Below are 17,451 nucleotides of genomic sequence, written 5' to 3'. Positions count from 1 at the left end.
CATTCATTTGTATGTAGAAGTGCTGTCTTTTCTAAATATTTATTTTTTTTGTAACGTTTTAACTTTTGAATGCATTGTCTGTACAAACGGTACCATGAAAGTTCCCTTTGCCTCTCCTAATTCCAGTTTTTCTTTTATGACTATGGGACGAAGGTACTAATTACCATATTACTCACTGTCTGTGGCAGAATTAACTACTGTAGCTGCCGTTTCAATACATCAAACTTTGCAAATAGGTAGTCGTTATGCTTACTGCCTACCACACCACGCTGCACCAACATGCTGCCTTATATGAAAAAGCTCAGCTGAGACTCTTTGGGAGGCCCCCCATGATGTTCAGATGGTCAGTACTGTCACTTTAGTTTTTAAGCAAAACTTTAGACAAACAGCTAAATACAAAAATAAGACACATATAAAGGAACTGTTTGGAACTTTGGCCTTTTTTACAAGGCATCAGAGTGCCGGGGGGGGGCAGGGAGTTTCAGGATCTGATGGCCACACTGCTTCTGCCAGAAACGATCAGTCAGGAAACTGTCAGTCCAGTCCCCCCCTGCTCCACACTCCACACCTAATTCCCACTCACCAAATGCGAGCAGGCGAGTGGAAATTTTGAGGGCTGTTATAGACAACATGTCAACTGTTTTACAACACAAAGTACTGCTCATCTCCTCCAAAGTTGCCTTTGACCGGTTTGGAAATCATTCCCTGAATCGCCATTGGCTGGCCTAGATGTGTCATAATAAACATAGTTACTTGCAGAGGAAGTCAAAGCCCATTTATCATGGGAAACTGTTCACCTGCAAATTATACGGTTGATTTACTAAAGGCCAATAGGTTGTTGACTTTGCAAGGGCAGGAGTTTTTTTTCAGTGGGAATGAGGGGGAACGCAGTTCCGGCACCTCCAGCATTGAATGTATGTAACGGCAAGGGGGGGTGGGGTATGCGGGAGGGTCTATTGCTGTGGGGGTATCTATTGTTGATGGGGAGGTCTATTATTGCTGGTAGGGTATCTAATGTTGGTGAGGGGGTCATTTATTGTTGAGAGGGATCTACTGTTGAAGGGGGGATCTATTGTTGCTGACTGCAGGGAATCTATTTGACTGCTTTCTTGTTATTAGAGCACCCCCCTAGGTAGGTACTACAGAGTGTATAAAGTTTTTGGCTTTTCTGCTTAACAGAGAAGCAGACAGGCAAATTTAGGTTCTGTCTGCTTAACAGAGAGCAGTGATTGATGAGGTCTGCTCAGTGTGCTCTGTTGTCGATTCATTCTGTCCAATAGTAATGAATCATATTGGACAGTGGGAGGAAACCCAGCAGGTGAAAGCATGGATGTAGATACAGCCCTGTCCAATTAGCAGGGGAGGTGCCCCATTGCATGCTGGGTGACTGTATTTATATTGCGAAAGCACATGGGCTCAAATTTCCAGTCCAGCCCACCTCTGAGGAGAGAGGTTCTGGTGGTTCTGCATCTCCCCAGTAGGGATGGGCCGAACACCCTCTGTTAGGTTCACATCCAGAACATGCGAACAGACAAAAAATTTGTGCAAACACCGTTAAAGTCTATGGGACAAGAAAATGAAAAATCAAAAGTGCTAATTTTGAAGGTTAATATGGAAGTTATTGTCATAAAAAGTGTTTGGGCACCTGGGTCCTGCCCCAGGGGACATGTATCAATGCAAAAAAAAGTTTTAAAAACGGACGTTTTTTTCGGGAGCAGTGATTTTAATAATTACATAGTTAGACACAAGTCCATCAAGTCCAACCTATGTGTGTGATTATATGTCAGTATTACATTATATATCCCTGTATGTTGCGGTCATTCAGGTGCTTATCTAATAGTTTCTTGAAGCTATCGATGCTCCCCGCTGAGACCACCACCTGTGGAAGGGAATTCCACATCCTTGCCGCTCTTACAGTAAAGAACCCTCTACGTAGTTTAAGGTTAAACCTCTTTTCTTCTAATTTTAATGAGTGGCCGCGAGTCTTGTTAAACTCTCTTCTGCGAAAAAGTTTTATCCCTATTGTGGGGTCACCAGTACGGTATTTGTATATTGAAATCATATCCCCTCTCAAGCGTCTCTTCTCCAGAGAGAATAAGTTCAGTGCTCGCAACCTTTCCTCATAACTAAGATCCTCCAGACCCTTTATTAGCTTTGTTGCCCTTCTTTGTACTCGCTCCATTTCCAGTACATCCTTCCTGAGGACTGGTGCCCAGAACTGGACAGCATACTCTAGGTGCGGCCAGACCAGAGTCTTGTAGAGTGGGAGAATTATCGTTTTATCTCTGGGGTTGATCCCCTTTTTAATGCCAATATTCTGTTTGCTTTGTTAGCAGCAGCTTGGCATTGCATGCCATTGCTGAGCCTATCATCTACTAGGACCCCCAGGTCCTTTTCCATCCTAGATTCCCCCAGAGGTTCTCCCCCTAGTGAGTAGATTGAGTCGGAAAACTCAAAGCTTCGTTTAAGTTGTGAAAGAGGCTCTGACGTGATACGGTGATATTTAAAGCAATGGATTTAGTCATATTTACCGTCAGTCCTGAAATTTTGCTGAAAGATCTCAGGATCCTGCAAACCACTGGAGTGGAAATCAGGGGGGATGTGATGTACAGTAGCAGATCATCTGCATATAAAGCGCATTTGTGTTCCTGGTCCCCACAGTACACCCCCTTGATATCCGGGTTTGATCTGATGGCTATAGCTATGGTTTCTATCGCAATAGCGAATAAGAGGGGGTAGAGTGGGCATCCCTGTCTGGTGCCCCTTTTAATTGGGAACGAGGCCGAGTATCTACCCATCAACCGAACTTGCGCTGAAGGGTTTGAGTACAGGGACTTGATTATATTTAGAAAAATTCGACCGAATCCCCAGCGTTGCAGAATGTCAGACAGGTATGCCCAGTCGATGGAATCAAACGCTTTGTGTAAGTCAATCGACAAAATAAATCCCTATTGTGGTGGTCCCCCATCCCAGTGAGATTGCAGAAGAGAGATAATGTCAATGGTCCGTCTAATTTGATCCGGCCCCTATTGACCAGGAATGAAACCCACCTGGTCTTTGTGAATATATAATGAGATGAAGCTGGACATTCTATTTGCTAAGATCTTGGTTAAAATTTTTATGTCATTATTAATTAGGGAAATAGGTCGATAGTTCTCTATCTCACTTGGATCCTTCCCTGGCTTGGGAATTATGCCCCGTACACACGGTCGGATTTTGTTTGGACATTCCGACAACAAAATCCTAGGATTTTTTCCTACGGATGTTGGCTCAAACTTGTCTTGCATACACACGGTCACAGAAAGTTGTCAGAAAATCCGATCGTTCTAAACACGGTGACGTAAGACACGTACGTCGGGACTATAAACGAGGCAGTGGCCAATAGCTTTCATCTCTTTATTTATTCTGAGCATGCGTGGCACTTTGTCCGTCGGATTTGTGTACACACGATCGGAATTTCTGACAACAGATTTTGTTGTCGGAAAATTTTATATCCTGCTCTCAAACTTTGTGTGTCGGAAAATCCGATGGAAAATGTCCGATGGAGCCCACACACGGTTGGAATTTCCGACAACACGCTCCGATCGGACATTTTCCATTGGAAAATCCGACCATGTGTACGGGGCATAACTGTGATGTATGCAGCATTCAATTCCAATCCCAATGTTCCCCCCTCTCTAAGGGAGTTCAGGAATTTCGTTAAGTGTGGCACTAGCGTAGCTCCAAATTTTTTATAATAACCATTTGAGAACCCATCTGGGCCAGGAGAGGATCCAAGTTTCAGTGAATTCATAGTGTCTAGCACCTCTTCCTGAGTGAAGGGGTCCTCCATTAAATCCTTGTGTGCCTTTGTCAGTGCTGGTAGTGCTAGGGAGTCAAGAAACTCCTGCCTAAGCTTACCTCCCGATGATGATTTAGATTTATAAAGATCTCCGAAGAATTTAAGAAATTCCTCCATGATTTTACTTGGGTTTTGAGTTAATTCCCCGGATTTTAGCTTAATTTTGGGAAAAGCTAATGCCCGATGTTTGGGACTTATTTTGACCGCTAATTTAGAGCCTAGCCTATCCTTTTGGCTGTAAAATTTTGCTCCCATCCACCTGAGGTGTTTTTCTGCGGCGGTGGTCAGAGTAAGATTGAGGAGAGCTCGAGCCCTATCCAGATTTGCTAGAGAAAGACATTGGGATGTCGTCAGGCATCTTGCACCCTCATGCCAGCTCCTGCGGGGGTAGAAGTGTGTCCAGAAGATATAAACTGGGAAAGGGTTGTGCCGTTGCATATGACATAACACTAGTAGGAAGTGGACCTCTGGATCCCCTCCCCCCCCCCCCACCCCCCAAAGAACTAACATGAGCTTCCTCCAATTTAAGGTAGGCATTAAGCCCAGTAATGTTCGGGAGTCTCGTCTGTTAAAAGTCAGACTGATCTCGGCAGCATCAACACAGCAATGAACTGTAGAGCCTAAAAAGAATGTCCGGAGTGGCTTACTAGCCAAAGGGATAAGAGAAAACCCGGAACTGCAAAAAGGTCCCTGTGTTCCCTCAGACTTCAGGGTGGGATGTTTTCTTTAGAGCGTTTGGAGCTCTGCTTGAACCAAGTAGGTTGTAGAGGACTTCCCGGAGGTGGACACTTTGTTGATGATGGAGTGCTTCTTCCTTCCTGGGTATGACTCGGGCCTTGCCAAACACTTTTTATGACAATAACTTGCACATTAACCTTTAAAATTAGTACTTTAGATTTCTCCCATAGAATCTTAAAGGGTGTTCCGCGGCTTTTCGAATTGCCACGAACACCCCAAATTGTTCGCTGTTCGGCAAACAGACGAACAGCCAATGTTCGAGTCAAACTTATGTTCAACTCAAACAGATAGCCCATCCCTACTCTCCAGTGTGGAAGGCCATGCGGCCTCAGATGCCAGATCTGAGGGCCTGAACCCTGAAAGCTACAACCCCAGAGTTCCTGTGCAAGCTGACTGAGAGAGAAAGTCTATGGATCTGGTCGTACGTCGCTGGTATTGAGTGTCGCTTGGAAGTTGGAAGGAGGCTACCAGCTGTCCCTGGACATTTTGTTAGTACAGACCCTGAAAGGATCCTTGAGACTGAGTGTGTGTGTTGCTGAAATCTCCCTCTGGTCCTAGAAGTCAGCATACTGGGTGTGTGAGCTAAAGGAGACACTGGCTAGTGTCTTGAAAACTTGTGTCCACTGACAAAGTCCACTGAGTCTCTGCTGCTTCAGAGAGATGTATTCTTCCATACAGACCCTGTATGGTTCAGAAGATCATCTGCTTCCACAGTTCTACTGAGTTGTCCTCGCTTGTGCATAGTTAATTTGGAGTATCCTACTAATTCCCTTCTCCTATCCAAGTTCTCAGAATAAAACATAAAAACACATACCCCTGGACTGGTCATGGAAAATAACGAGCAGAATAGTGTGTGTATCTGAATGTGAGAAAATACTGAGTAACTGGCTGTGGATCAATCAGGGGGAGACCCGGGCATAATAATGCAGAAGCTCCTTCGAAGGGTACCACTAGATTATACTCAACAAATTTCATACAAATTACTTAGCACCACAAAATGATACTTAGTTCTGTATTCTCCAAAAGAAGCGGTACTGGGAGGTGGGTAGGGGTGGAACCAAGGGACAGTGCTTGGAGGTGGGTAGGGGATGGAGACAAAGGGTGACTCAGAAGGGGGTTACCTGTGCCTATTCTCTGAGAAAAAAAAACTTGTGCAAGGGAATTATCACCAGAGCTTAGTGAATGTGGGGAAAGTTCATTTCGCAAAGAATATCCACTCACTTGCTAGGAAAACAATAAAAAATAGCTTTTTTGCTTCGCTGTGATTGGATGATGGAAGGTAGCAGAGCTTCTCTTCATTCACAAAGCTCTGTGAAACATTTCCTTATACAGTCCATTTGCTTTTAGTAAATCAACCCCAATATCAGAAAAGGAACGCACACATACACTATATTACCAAAAGTATTGTGACGCCTGTCTTTACACACACATGAACTTTAATGGCTTCCCAGTCTTAGTCCGTAGGGTTCAATATTGAGCTGCCCATGCTTTGCAGCTATAACAGCTTCAATTCTACTGAAAAGGCTGTCCACAAGGTTTAGGAGTGTGTCTATGGGAATGTTTGACCATTCTTCCAGAATTGCATTTATGAGGTCAGGCACCGATGTAAGAGAGAAGGCCTGGCTCGCAGTCTGCATTCTAATTCATCCCAAAGGTGTTCTATTGGGCTGAGGTGCAGGCCAGTCAAGTTCCTCCACCCCAAACTCACTCATCCATGTCTTTAAGGACCTTGCTTTGTTCACCAGTCCAAATCATTTGGTGGAGGGGGGATTATGATGTGGGGTTGTTTTTCAGGGGTTGGGCTTGGCCCCTTAGTTCCAGTGAAGGTAACTTTTAAGGCATCAGCATACCAAGACATTTTGGACAATTTCATGCTCCCAACTTTGTGGGAACAGTTTGGGGATGGCCCATTCCTGTTCCAACAAGACTGACTACCAGTGTACAAACAAGGTCCATAAAGACATGGATGAGTGAGTTTGGGTAGGAGGAACCTGACTGGCCTGCACAGAGTCCTGACTTCAATCTGATAGAACACCTTTGGGATAAACTCAAGCGTAGACTGCGAGCCAGGCCATCTCGTCCAACATCAGTGCTTTAACCTCACAAATATGCTTATGGAAGAATGGTCAAACATTCCCATAGACACACTCCTAAACCTTGTGGACAGCTTTCCCAGAAGAGTTGAAGCTGTTATAGCTGCAAAGGGTGGGTCAACTCAATATTGAACCCTACGGACTAAGACTGGGATGCCAGTAAAGTTCATGTGCCAGTAAAGGCAGGCATCCCAATACTTTTTGTAATATAGTGTATTTGCATTTTATAGGTGCAAAAATACATTTTCTTGAGTCAGGGGTGAATTTGCATGTGAAGTGAAGTATGTTTTTTTTTGTTTTTTTTTGGTTTGGGAATCAGAACAGTTGGGGTTGATTTACTAAAACTGGAGAGTGCACAAATTTGTATAGCTCTGTCAGCTTGCAGTGTTTTTTTGGTCAAAGTTTAATTGAAAAAGCTGAAGTTAGAAGCTGATGGATACCATACACAGCTGCATCAGATTTTGCAGTCTCCAGTTTTAGTAAATCAACTGGTAGAGGTGTCAGTTCCCCTTTTCTCTACAGTAGAAAGCAGACTGCTGATTATGAAGTATTTCATGAGTTCCTCTTATTGCATGATCCATATATTGCTCTTCCCAGTACAAAAACAGTCACACAGACACAGAAGACCGAGACATACAACAAACATACGTAATTGGAAATTTGCAGATCCAGTAAACTCCAGGATTCAAAAAAAGGAATCCCGGAGTTCTGAGAAATCCGAGAATCATTCAGATCAAGAAGGTGACAGGATCAGAGGGAAGGAAAAGTTTGTTACATAAAGACTTGTGGACGGGAGAGAATGATCTTCAAACAACACCAGTTTGGCTCCTGGGCTGCTCTATCAGGTAAGAAAAGAAATAGACATTCACTGAGAATGGAAGGAGATGTGCTCTTTCTTCATTGCTTTGCTGCAGTGCTGGTACCGGCTGTAATTGTCTTATTAACTTGCTTGGGATGTATATCCAGCTCAGGATCTGCAACATAATTTATTTCTCCATAGAAAAGAGAATGATTAGCACCAGAGGGGTAGCTTGAAGCTTGTGGGCCCCAATGCAAAGTTTGGCCTGGAGTCTCCCAACTACCACTCACCACCTCCACCCTGCACCAAGATATTCCAAGTGGCTAAAGAGTTATTTCAGATCTTTATTCACATATTGAGAGGGTAATTCAAAAGATCATGGACAAACTGTCCACATTTTGACATAATAAATGAAGGTGCTGTGTCCTGTACAGTGCAAACCATATTTATTGTGGACTGGAGCAGTGTGCAGGTAGCCTATGTTATGCTATGGAGATGCAGAAACTGTACAAAACAGTCGCAGGTCCTAATTTGACAAGCGTGTACGTGTAGGTGTATGGCCCCCAAACACAGTGTGCATTCAGGGCCACTTACCCACACACCTGTTAGATTAGGACATGCGGTTGTGTTCATACAGCCACTGCATGATGCATCCCCAAGGAGTAACAGGCGGCTCCAGCCACACAAACTGCTCACTCACACTATATAGGACACATGACTATGGTAAGACAGATGCAAGCTGGCCCAATACCTTTGCACATACCCTACCATTATTTTTAATCTTAAATAACCAACTCCTTTTGGAGTAAACTTGGCTGTACCAGCTGTTTTATTAACATTTAAACATAAACATATTATTTACAAACATTACTTTTTCAGCTCAATCGTAACCATGTTGTAGATCTTTGAAGGCACTGAAAAGACCCCAAATTTATATAGTATCAGCGTGACACACCAGGTCCCCAGTCGCAGCACGCAGACTTGGGGACAATACCAACTCTTCAACTTCCAACACTGTTACCCATATCCAAATGCCAGTTAAACCTCGGTTAACTGGCATCTTCCCGAGGAGCCCATACCAAGATGGTTCCCCACAATGCCATACTGGTCTTAATTTAGAAGGCCTCCAAAGATCTCAACCGCTATACCTTACAACAATAAATGCCAAACGTTCCAAATATAATACAGACAACAGGGTGGGACACTGGCCCCTCCCTAACTATGCTGCATACTATTCTGGCCACCCCCTCTACTCTGACCAACTCAAAACAGTTAACCCTTAATTGGCCTATTCCTGTGCCTTTTGCTACGGGCTTCTCTGAACCTGTGTGAATGAGCCCTTAATTTTTGTTATTATTTTTACATCCTTTTAAAATGATTTGTTGCATTTTTTTGTTTTTTTACATGCTTTTTTCACTATGCTTTTGGGAGGGGCTTTGGTGACATATCAGGGGCCTAAATAGACCCCTGAAGTCTCACTTTTGAGATGGTGAAAAAGACTGAGTAAACACATTCCCCAGTCCCTTTTTAGCTGCCTTAGCTGAACACAATGAATAAACAGAAATAGCTCTGCACATCCTTCCCATTCATTCACAAACTGAAGCATAATAAATTCAGTTTACTATGCTTCGGTTAAGAATGTGTATAGTGAGTGATCATTCAGAAAATGACATATAACATTTACCGGCTCTTTGCTCTCCATCCATCCCCCTGTGTGTCTGCAGCAGCAAACGAGAGTGGAAAGGAAGAAAGCAGGCAGTGCTTTGGGGGGAGGAAGGTGCACAGGGAGGGTGATCAGTGCAACGGGGGGGCAATTAGAGGAACCAATCCCCTGTATGGCTCACAGCAGCTAAAAGCAGAGGGAGGAAGGAGGAGGAGAAACAGGGGATCGGATTGTATAATTGCAATCCCCCTCACAAAACCTAATGTGACAGGGAGGCCACTAGTGGGGCTGCCATTATGACCCCTGAAGCTCTGCCAGCGATTAGCACCTTTCTACATTGTTTTTCAATGATCCAAAAGTCACTAATCATCAATGATCAATGATCCAAAAGCCACTAATATCACTCTCTTGGAATTCATGGTCCGATCCACTATAATTGCTTGCATGGGATGCTTTCATCGGGTGCATACTATGCACACATTTGTGCATGTCTAGTTACCCTTAGGCTGGGTTTACTCTGTTGTGCTACAGTAAACACATTTGCATGTGAGCTGTGGTACCATTCACTCTCAATGGCACATCGATGCACCTTGCCAATAAATGTCTGGTGCAATGCACCACAATGTACGGTAATGCACTGCTAGAGTAGTAATGTGCTGTCTTACAAAAAATACACAACGCACATTAAGAAATCTGCCCATACACATTAACAGAGGTATGTAGATTACAGGTATATATATATATTTTTTTTTTTTTTAAAAAGGTACCAAAATGCAAGAATTACTTACATATAGTAGGCAAGGCCAAAAAAAGACACAAGTCCATCAAGTCCGACCTATGTGTGTAATTATATGTCAGTATTACATTGTATGTCACTGTATGCTGTGGTCGTTCAGGTGCTTATCTAATAGTTTTCTTAAATTATCGATGCTCCCCGCTGAAACCACTGCTTGTGGAAAAGAATTCCACATCCTCACCGCTCTTACAATAAAGAACCCTCTACGCACTTTAAGGTACAACCGATTTTCTTCTAATTTTAGTAAATGGCTGTGTGTCTTATTAAATTCCCTTTCGCGGAAAAGTTTTATCCCTATTGTGGGGTTGCCAGTACGGTATTTGTACATTGAAATCATATCCCCTCTCAAGTGCCTCTTCTCCAGAGAGAACAAGTTCAGTGTTCGTAAACTTTCCTCATAACTAAGGTCCTCAAGTCTCTTTATTAGTTTTGCTGCCCTTCTCTGGACCCTCTCCAGTTCTAGCACATCCTTCTTGAGGACTGGTGCCCAGAACTGGATGGCATACTCCAAGTGAGGCCGAACCAGAGTCTTGTAGAGCGGGAGAATTATCATTTTATCTCCGGAGTTGATCCCCTTTTTAATGCATGCCAATATTTTGTTGCTTTGCTTGCAGCAGCCTGGCATTGCATGCCATTGCTGACCCTGTCATCTACTAGGACCCCCAGGTCCTTTTCCATCTTAGATTCCCCCAGAGGTTCTCCCCATAGTGAGTAGATTGCATTCATGTTTTTGCCACCCAAAAGCATTATTTTACATTTTTTTACATTTAACCTCATTTGCCATGCAGTTGCCCACCACATTAATTTGTTCAGATCTTCTTGCAAGGTTTCCACTTCCTGCGGAGAAGTTATTGCCCTGCTTAGCTTTGTATTGTCCTCAAATACTGAGATTGAGCTGTTTACCCCATCCTCCAGGTCGTTTATGAATAAATTAAATAGGATAGGTCCCAGGACAGAACCCTTTCCACCTCAGACCATTTCCGAGTACTCCCCATTTATCACTACCCTCTGAACTCGCCCCTGTAGCCAGATTTCAATCCATGTACTCACCCTATGGTCCATGTCAACAGACCTTACTTCGTACAGTAGACATTTATGGGGAACTGTATCAAATGCCTTTGCAAAATCCAGATATACCACATCTATGGGCCATCTTTTATCTAGATGGCAGCTCACCTCCTCATAGAAGGTTAATAAATTGGTTTGACAAGAACGATTCTTCATGAATCCATGCTGGTTACTGCTAATGATACCGTTGTCACTATTAAAATATTGTAAATAGTCCCTTACCATGCCCTCCTGCCCTCCAAGAGCTTGCATACTATTGATGTTAGGCTAACTGGTCTGTAATTCCCAGGGATGTATTTTGGCCCTTTTTTAAATATTGGTGCTACATTAGCTTTCCTTCAATCAACTGGTACCATTCCAGTCAGTAGACTGTTCGTAAGAATTATAAACAATGGTCTGGCAATTACTTGACTGAGTTCCTTAAGGACCATCGGGTGCAAGCCATCTGGTCCAGATGACTTATTAATGTTAAGTTTATCAAGTCTATTTTTAATTCTGTCTTCTGTAAGCAATGAGGGTGCTTCCTGTGACATGTCATGAGGATTAGGGATGAGCTTCGAGTTGTTCGCAAGTTCGCCAAATTGGAATGCCGCGGAACACCCTTTAAAAGTCTATGGGAGAAATCAAAAGTGCTAATTTTGAAGGCTTATATTCATGGTATTGTCATAAAAAGTGTTTTTGGGACCTGGGTCCTGCCCCAGGGGACATGGATCAATGCAAAAAAAAGTTTAAAAACGGCAGTTTTTTCGGGAGCAGTGATTTTAATAATGCTTAAAGTCAAACAATAAAAGTGTAATATCCCTTTAAATTTCGTACCTGGGGGGTCTCTATAGTATGCCTGTAAAGGGGCGCATGTTTCCCGTGTTTAGAACAGTCTGACAGCAAAATGACATTTCAAAGGAAAAAAAGTCATTTAAAACTACTCACGGCTATTAATGCATTGCCGGTCCGACAATACACGTAGAAGTTCATTGATAAAAACGGCATGGGAATTCCCCACAGGGGAACCCTGAACCAAAATTTAAAAAAAAAATGACGTGGGGGGTCCCCCTAAATTCCATACCAGGCCCTTCAGGTCTAGTATGGATATTAAGGGGAACCCCGGCACAAATTTTTAAAAAAATGGCGTGGGGTCCCCCTCAAAATCTATACCAGACCCTTCAGGTCTGGTAAGTTTTAAAACTTTTTTTGCATTGATCCATGTCCCCTGGGGCAGGACCCAGGTCCCCAAACACTTTTTATGACAATACCATGAATACAAGCCTTTAAAATTAGCACTTTTGATTATTCATGTTCGTGTCCCATAGACTTTAACGGTGTTCGCGTGTTCGAACGAATTTCTTGCCTGTTCGCATGTTCTGGTGCGAACCGAACAGGGGGGTGTTCGGCTCATCCCTAATGAGGATAAACATTGCAGTTTTGGTTACTGAAGCCCACTGATTCCCTTGTATAGACTGAGGAGAAGAATAAATTCAATACCTTCGCCATCTCTCCATCCTTTGTAACCAGGTTCCCTTCACCATTCTTTATGGGACCAATATGATCTGACCTCCCTTTCTTACTATTTACTTAAAGAATTTCTTGGGATTTTTTTTTACTAGCTACTAATAAGCTATTCCCCAGCTCTCTGGATAAAAACATGCTGCATTAAAGTAAAAGAAAAAAAAATTGTAAGAAAACAAATACCAACCTTACACCACAGTTTTTGGGACACATTCCCATAAGTGAGTCTGACATTACGGGACCTTTGAGGATCCCAAATTCAATGAGGATGTGCTCATGCACAGAAGAGGAACACTTTTTTACAGGAGTTGGGCTTTACTGTAGAGATTTTAATTCAGGGGGAAGAGAAGCCCCCCTGACCCCTGTCAGTCTGTGTACCCTTGGTGACATTTCCCTTAAATTCATGTCCCAGTGACGCAACAAAAAGTAAAGCCTCATACACACAATCAGATTTTCCGCAGACAAAGCCTCAGACTTTTGTCCTAAGGGCGTTGGCCAAAAACTTGTCTTGCATATTAATGGCACACAATTGTCTGCCAACAAACACGAACGTAGTGACGTACTAGACGTACTACGAGTCGATAAAGAGGAAGTTCAATTGTCAGGCGCCACCCATTGGGCTCCTTCTGCTAATTTCGTGTTAGTAGAAGTTTGGTGAGTGTTTATTTGCGCTTTCATTTTACGCTTTTCATTTTGCGCTTTACATTTCGTGCTTTTCATTTCATGCTTTTAAGTTTGTTTCTGAACGTGCGTTCGTCAACCAGATATGTTACGGAATCAGAGGAGATAACGTGTTATTTTTTATTGGCCTTGGAGTTAGTGCTTTGACCCAAGTCCAGTACAGGAACAGGTGGAGGAGGATTTCTTAGACCAAAAATTGGTTGCTATATTAATCGTGACCAATTATGTCATATGACATTGCTGCGTGAGCTCCAGGAGAATAATCCGGATGATTTTCGGAATTATCTCCGGATGACAGACCCCTGCTTTCACCAACTCTTGACATTGTTGACCTCCTATATTAGGAAGCAGGACACATGCATTAGGCTTTTATTTTATTTTTAGGTTGAATAATGATTTGATTTAGTATATTTTCTATATTTTTGGATGAAAACTTTTTGGTTAAGTTCTATTGGCAGATAGCATGTCTAATTTTATTTGTTTTCCTTTTTTTAATGCACAATAAAAAAATTGTGGATAATAATACTTGGCTATGTGTTTTACTTCAAATGACAGTTTGGGAGTAGTCAGTTACATTTAAAAAAATACAAGGTAAAATTAACAAGGGACACCAACATAGTTGTATCCTTGATCTTAAAAATTATGAGATAATGGTGTTGTGGTAACTTGCCCCCCCAAAAAAAAAAAATAATATTATTCTTGATATCACTAGAAAATAAAAGCCTTTTAAAATCCGTTTGGCAGAACTCCATCAGCATCACCAGCAAAGCAGCTTCATTATTATCCCATTAAAGAAGAAGAGAATTGCGTGCTGCATTTCAAGATTTCATAATTTTCCACGTTACGAATGTTAATTCTCCATTAGGAACACTAGTTTACAAGACTGACAGCTTCTGGCTCGTCCTTGCTTCCAAGCATGCGTGTTTGTACTAGTGTACACACGTTCGAAAAATCCAACAACAGACCGTTGTCAGCGGAAAATTTTAAAGCCTGCCATCCAACATTTGTCTGGAGAAAATCCAACAATTGTCCGATGGAGCGTACAACGGTCGGATTTTCCGCCAACAGTCTGTCATCACACAATTTCCATCGGAAAATCCTTTCGTGTGTACGAGGCTTTAGAGTAAATCACTATAAACTGAAGGAAATTCCCTTCTCAAGCTGGCCTTACACTAGTAGATTTCCAAACAACCTTTGTACAAATATTCTCATCACTACATTCAACGATAATGCTACCAGAGCCTGGATGAATGTCATTCAAAAGTACTTCAAATTTTAATTTGCTTTTAACATTCAATTTTCGAACAAATGTACTTTTCCAAATGGAAACTTCATTCACTGTTAGAAATTTGGTGAAGAAAAATTTTCCAGCTCCTTTGGATTTTCGTGTCGCTGTGGTCGGAAATGGGCACTGATTTGACCCCACTAATCATAACCATTAGAAAATCAAAATGTTTTAATGAAATTCTAATTTATGGGAAGCTTTAGATTTAGTTTAATATTATCCTTCTGTTCCTCCTCAACTCAAACTGAAAACTCAAAAATTTTGTATTTTCCATCAAGCCACCAGGAAAAAAGGAAGATAAATCTACCCAACAGAGGTGCATATAGCAATTAGAGTTGAGCGAACGGTTCGGGCAAAAGTTAGGGCCGTGCGGCCATCAAGTCCAACCTATGTGTGTGATTCTATGTCAGTATTATATTATATATCCCTTTATGTTGTGCTCGTTTAGGTGCTTATCTAATAGTTTTTTTAAACTATTGATGCTCCCTGCTGAGATCACCGCCTGTGGAAGGGAATTCCACATCTTTGCCGCTCTTACAGTAAAGAGCCCTCTATGTAGTTTAAGGTTAAACCTCTTTTTTTCGAATTTTAATGAGTGGCCATGTCTTGTTAAACTCCTTTCTGCAAAAAAGTTTTATCCCTATTGTGGGGTCACCAGTATGGTATTTGTAAAGTGGAATCATATCCCCTCTCAAGCGTCTCTTCTACAGAGAGAATAAGTTCAGCGCTCGCAACCTTTCCTGATAACTAATATCCTCCAGACCCTTTATTTTTTTATGTAATCTTTATTTTATTTTATATTTTATAAAGAACATACAAACACATAATCTATAATTGGTCTTCCACATAACAGTGCATACTATACAATGTAGACCTAGAAGTTTAGACAAAAACAAAATATAAACAGAGGGGCGAGGGAGGGGAGGGAAAGGGGATGAGGGATTAGGTTATCTCCACGCCATTTCAAACCATTAAAAAGTCACATTGAAGCATAAAGGGTGTCTCGTCCCAGCGGCCTCGGCCTGACCTATCTTTTCCCAGCCCCCCATCCATGTACTGGGGTGCACAACTCAGCCTCGAGGCCATCAGAGACCCGTTGAGTGGGTCCCTCAGGAGGGGGGCCACAAGCCTCCAACTAACCTCCAGCAGGAGGGAAGCACCCCCCGGGCCTCCCACAAGGCCAATTCAGCCGCTAATTTCACTAAGGTGCCGAGGCCACCAGGCAAAACCCCTATCCAATACATCTAGACGGGTAGCGACACGGTAACAATTAAAGAGAGAGACATAAAAACATGCCTTTAATCACTAGCAGTGTATAGCGCCTCAGATTAACCTTCAACTGTAGACCTTATAAACCACGTAAAGGAAAAGTAAGAGTATATACATTGCGCTACCAGTAGGGTAGTGAGACATGGTAGTCAGGTACGCACATCACCATTCACAGGCCTCCCTAGCTTCAGGAAAGCTCTGCTAGCACCAGCAGCGCAACATCCAGGCTAGATGACACAGAGTTAGCTTCAGCGGTGTACTTCCGCCACTGGGCCCAAATACCATTGAAACGTTCACTCCTATCTTTGCACCTCGCCACCCACTCCTCCGCCTCTCTGATATCGCCCACCTTCTGTAGCCATTCTGTTAAAGTAGGGATCTGCGGACGTTTCCAATAGAGAGGTATAAGCCGTTTAGCGGCATTTAGTAGATGAGGAAGGGCGCTTTTTTTTAATGGCTCAGAGGAAGGGCAGGGAGGTGCAAGAGGAAGTGCGTAGGGGAGAACGGGATCTCCATCTGCAAGGCATTTTTAATGGAAATATGTATTTCCATCCAAAAAGGCTTGATTGCTGGGCATTCCCACCAAACATGAAGGAGGGTGCCTTTCTGACCGCAACCCCGCCAGCAACGATCAGAAACCGAGGGGTAAATACGTGATATGACAGCTGGTACGCGATACCAGCGAGTCAGAAGCTTGTAGTTAGTTTCTTGCGTTCTAGACTCTATGGAGCTGGAGTGTGCTAAACGTTGTTCCGGTGTGAAATCTACCCCTAGGTCCCGTTCCCATTCCCATATAAAAGCCGGCTTGCTGACGGTGGAAACTGATCCCAGGAGCCTATATATCTCAGAAATCAGATGGGGAGTGGGCTCTTCCTCTATGAACAATCTTTCTAGTGTGGTGATAGTGTCCAGCCCCCTCATCAAGGCCCCCTTTGTCGTGATGAAATGTTGAAGTTGCTGGTGCCTCCACCAATCCATGGGAAATCTGCCATGACTATTCCGCAAAGCGTCTAGGGGTATCAACTTGCCCTTATCCATAAATTTTCCGCAACTATAATTGCCGTCGTTAACCCAAGTACCAAAAAAGGTCCTCTGCTCCCCAGGAGGAAACCACCTGAATCCCCCCAGCGGTGCCAGTGGGGAGCCCGGGGGCGCCAGAGCGTACAGAGCATTTGTGCGGTGCCAGACCCGTAGGGTGTGAGTGGTTAACGGGGAAGACGTCTGTGAGAGTCCCCTGTATTCGCGGGGTAACCAGGGGGCGTATGACAAGTCGCGACCGGCTAAGCTCTTCTCTAAGGAGACCCACAATTTTGAACCCCCATGGTGGCGCCAGTTAAGGATGTGTTGGATCGCAATGGCTCTGTAATATCGCCGTATATCTGGGAGGCCCAAGCCTCCCATCTCTTTGGGTCTCTGCAATAGGGACACAGCCAGTCTTGGTTTTTTACCATGCCAAATGAAGTTAATCATTAGGCTTTGAAGCTGTGTGAAAAAGCTCCTGGGGAGGGGGATGGGCAACATCTGCAAATAAAAGAGCACTCTAGGGAGGATGTTCATCTTAAGTATGCTAAGTTTGCCCAGCCATGTGAAGGAGGTCTTGGCCCAGTTCTGTAAGTCTCTACGCACCATGCTCAAAAGGGTAGGTAAATTAGCAGAGTATATAGTATCAAATTGGTTTGTAAGTTGGATACCCAAATACTTAATAGAGGTTTTAG

General features: G+C 43.2%; 2 protein-coding genes across 6 annotated transcripts in view; both read left to right on the top strand.

Annotated features, from left to right (window-relative positions):
• The window catches only part of LOC141110638 (cell adhesion molecule CEACAM6-like), a 455,239-nt gene that overhangs the window by 361,186 nt on the left and 76,602 nt on the right, over positions 1–17,451 (top strand). The gene's annotated exons all lie outside the window — the stretch shown is intronic.
• The window catches only part of LOC141110637 (pregnancy-specific beta-1-glycoprotein 5-like), a 270,576-nt gene continuing 260,333 nt past the window's right edge, over positions 7,209–17,451 (top strand). Inside the window, exon 1 of the mRNA XM_073602100.1 lies at positions 7,209–7,517. Coding sequence (XP_073458201.1) covers positions 7,472–7,517 — 46 coding nt within the window. The 5' untranslated portion in view covers positions 7,209–7,471. The remainder of the gene's footprint in view (positions 7,518–17,451) is intronic.

The sequence above is a fragment of the Aquarana catesbeiana genome, linkage group LG10 (genome assembly GCF_042186555.1).
Source record: "Aquarana catesbeiana isolate 2022-GZ linkage group LG10, ASM4218655v1, whole genome shotgun sequence".
NCBI classification, from domain to species: domain Eukaryota; kingdom Metazoa; phylum Chordata; class Amphibia; order Anura; family Ranidae; genus Aquarana; species Aquarana catesbeiana.
Note: the sequence above shows the minus strand (reverse complement) of the source record. Positions and strands in the feature narration are given on the sequence as shown.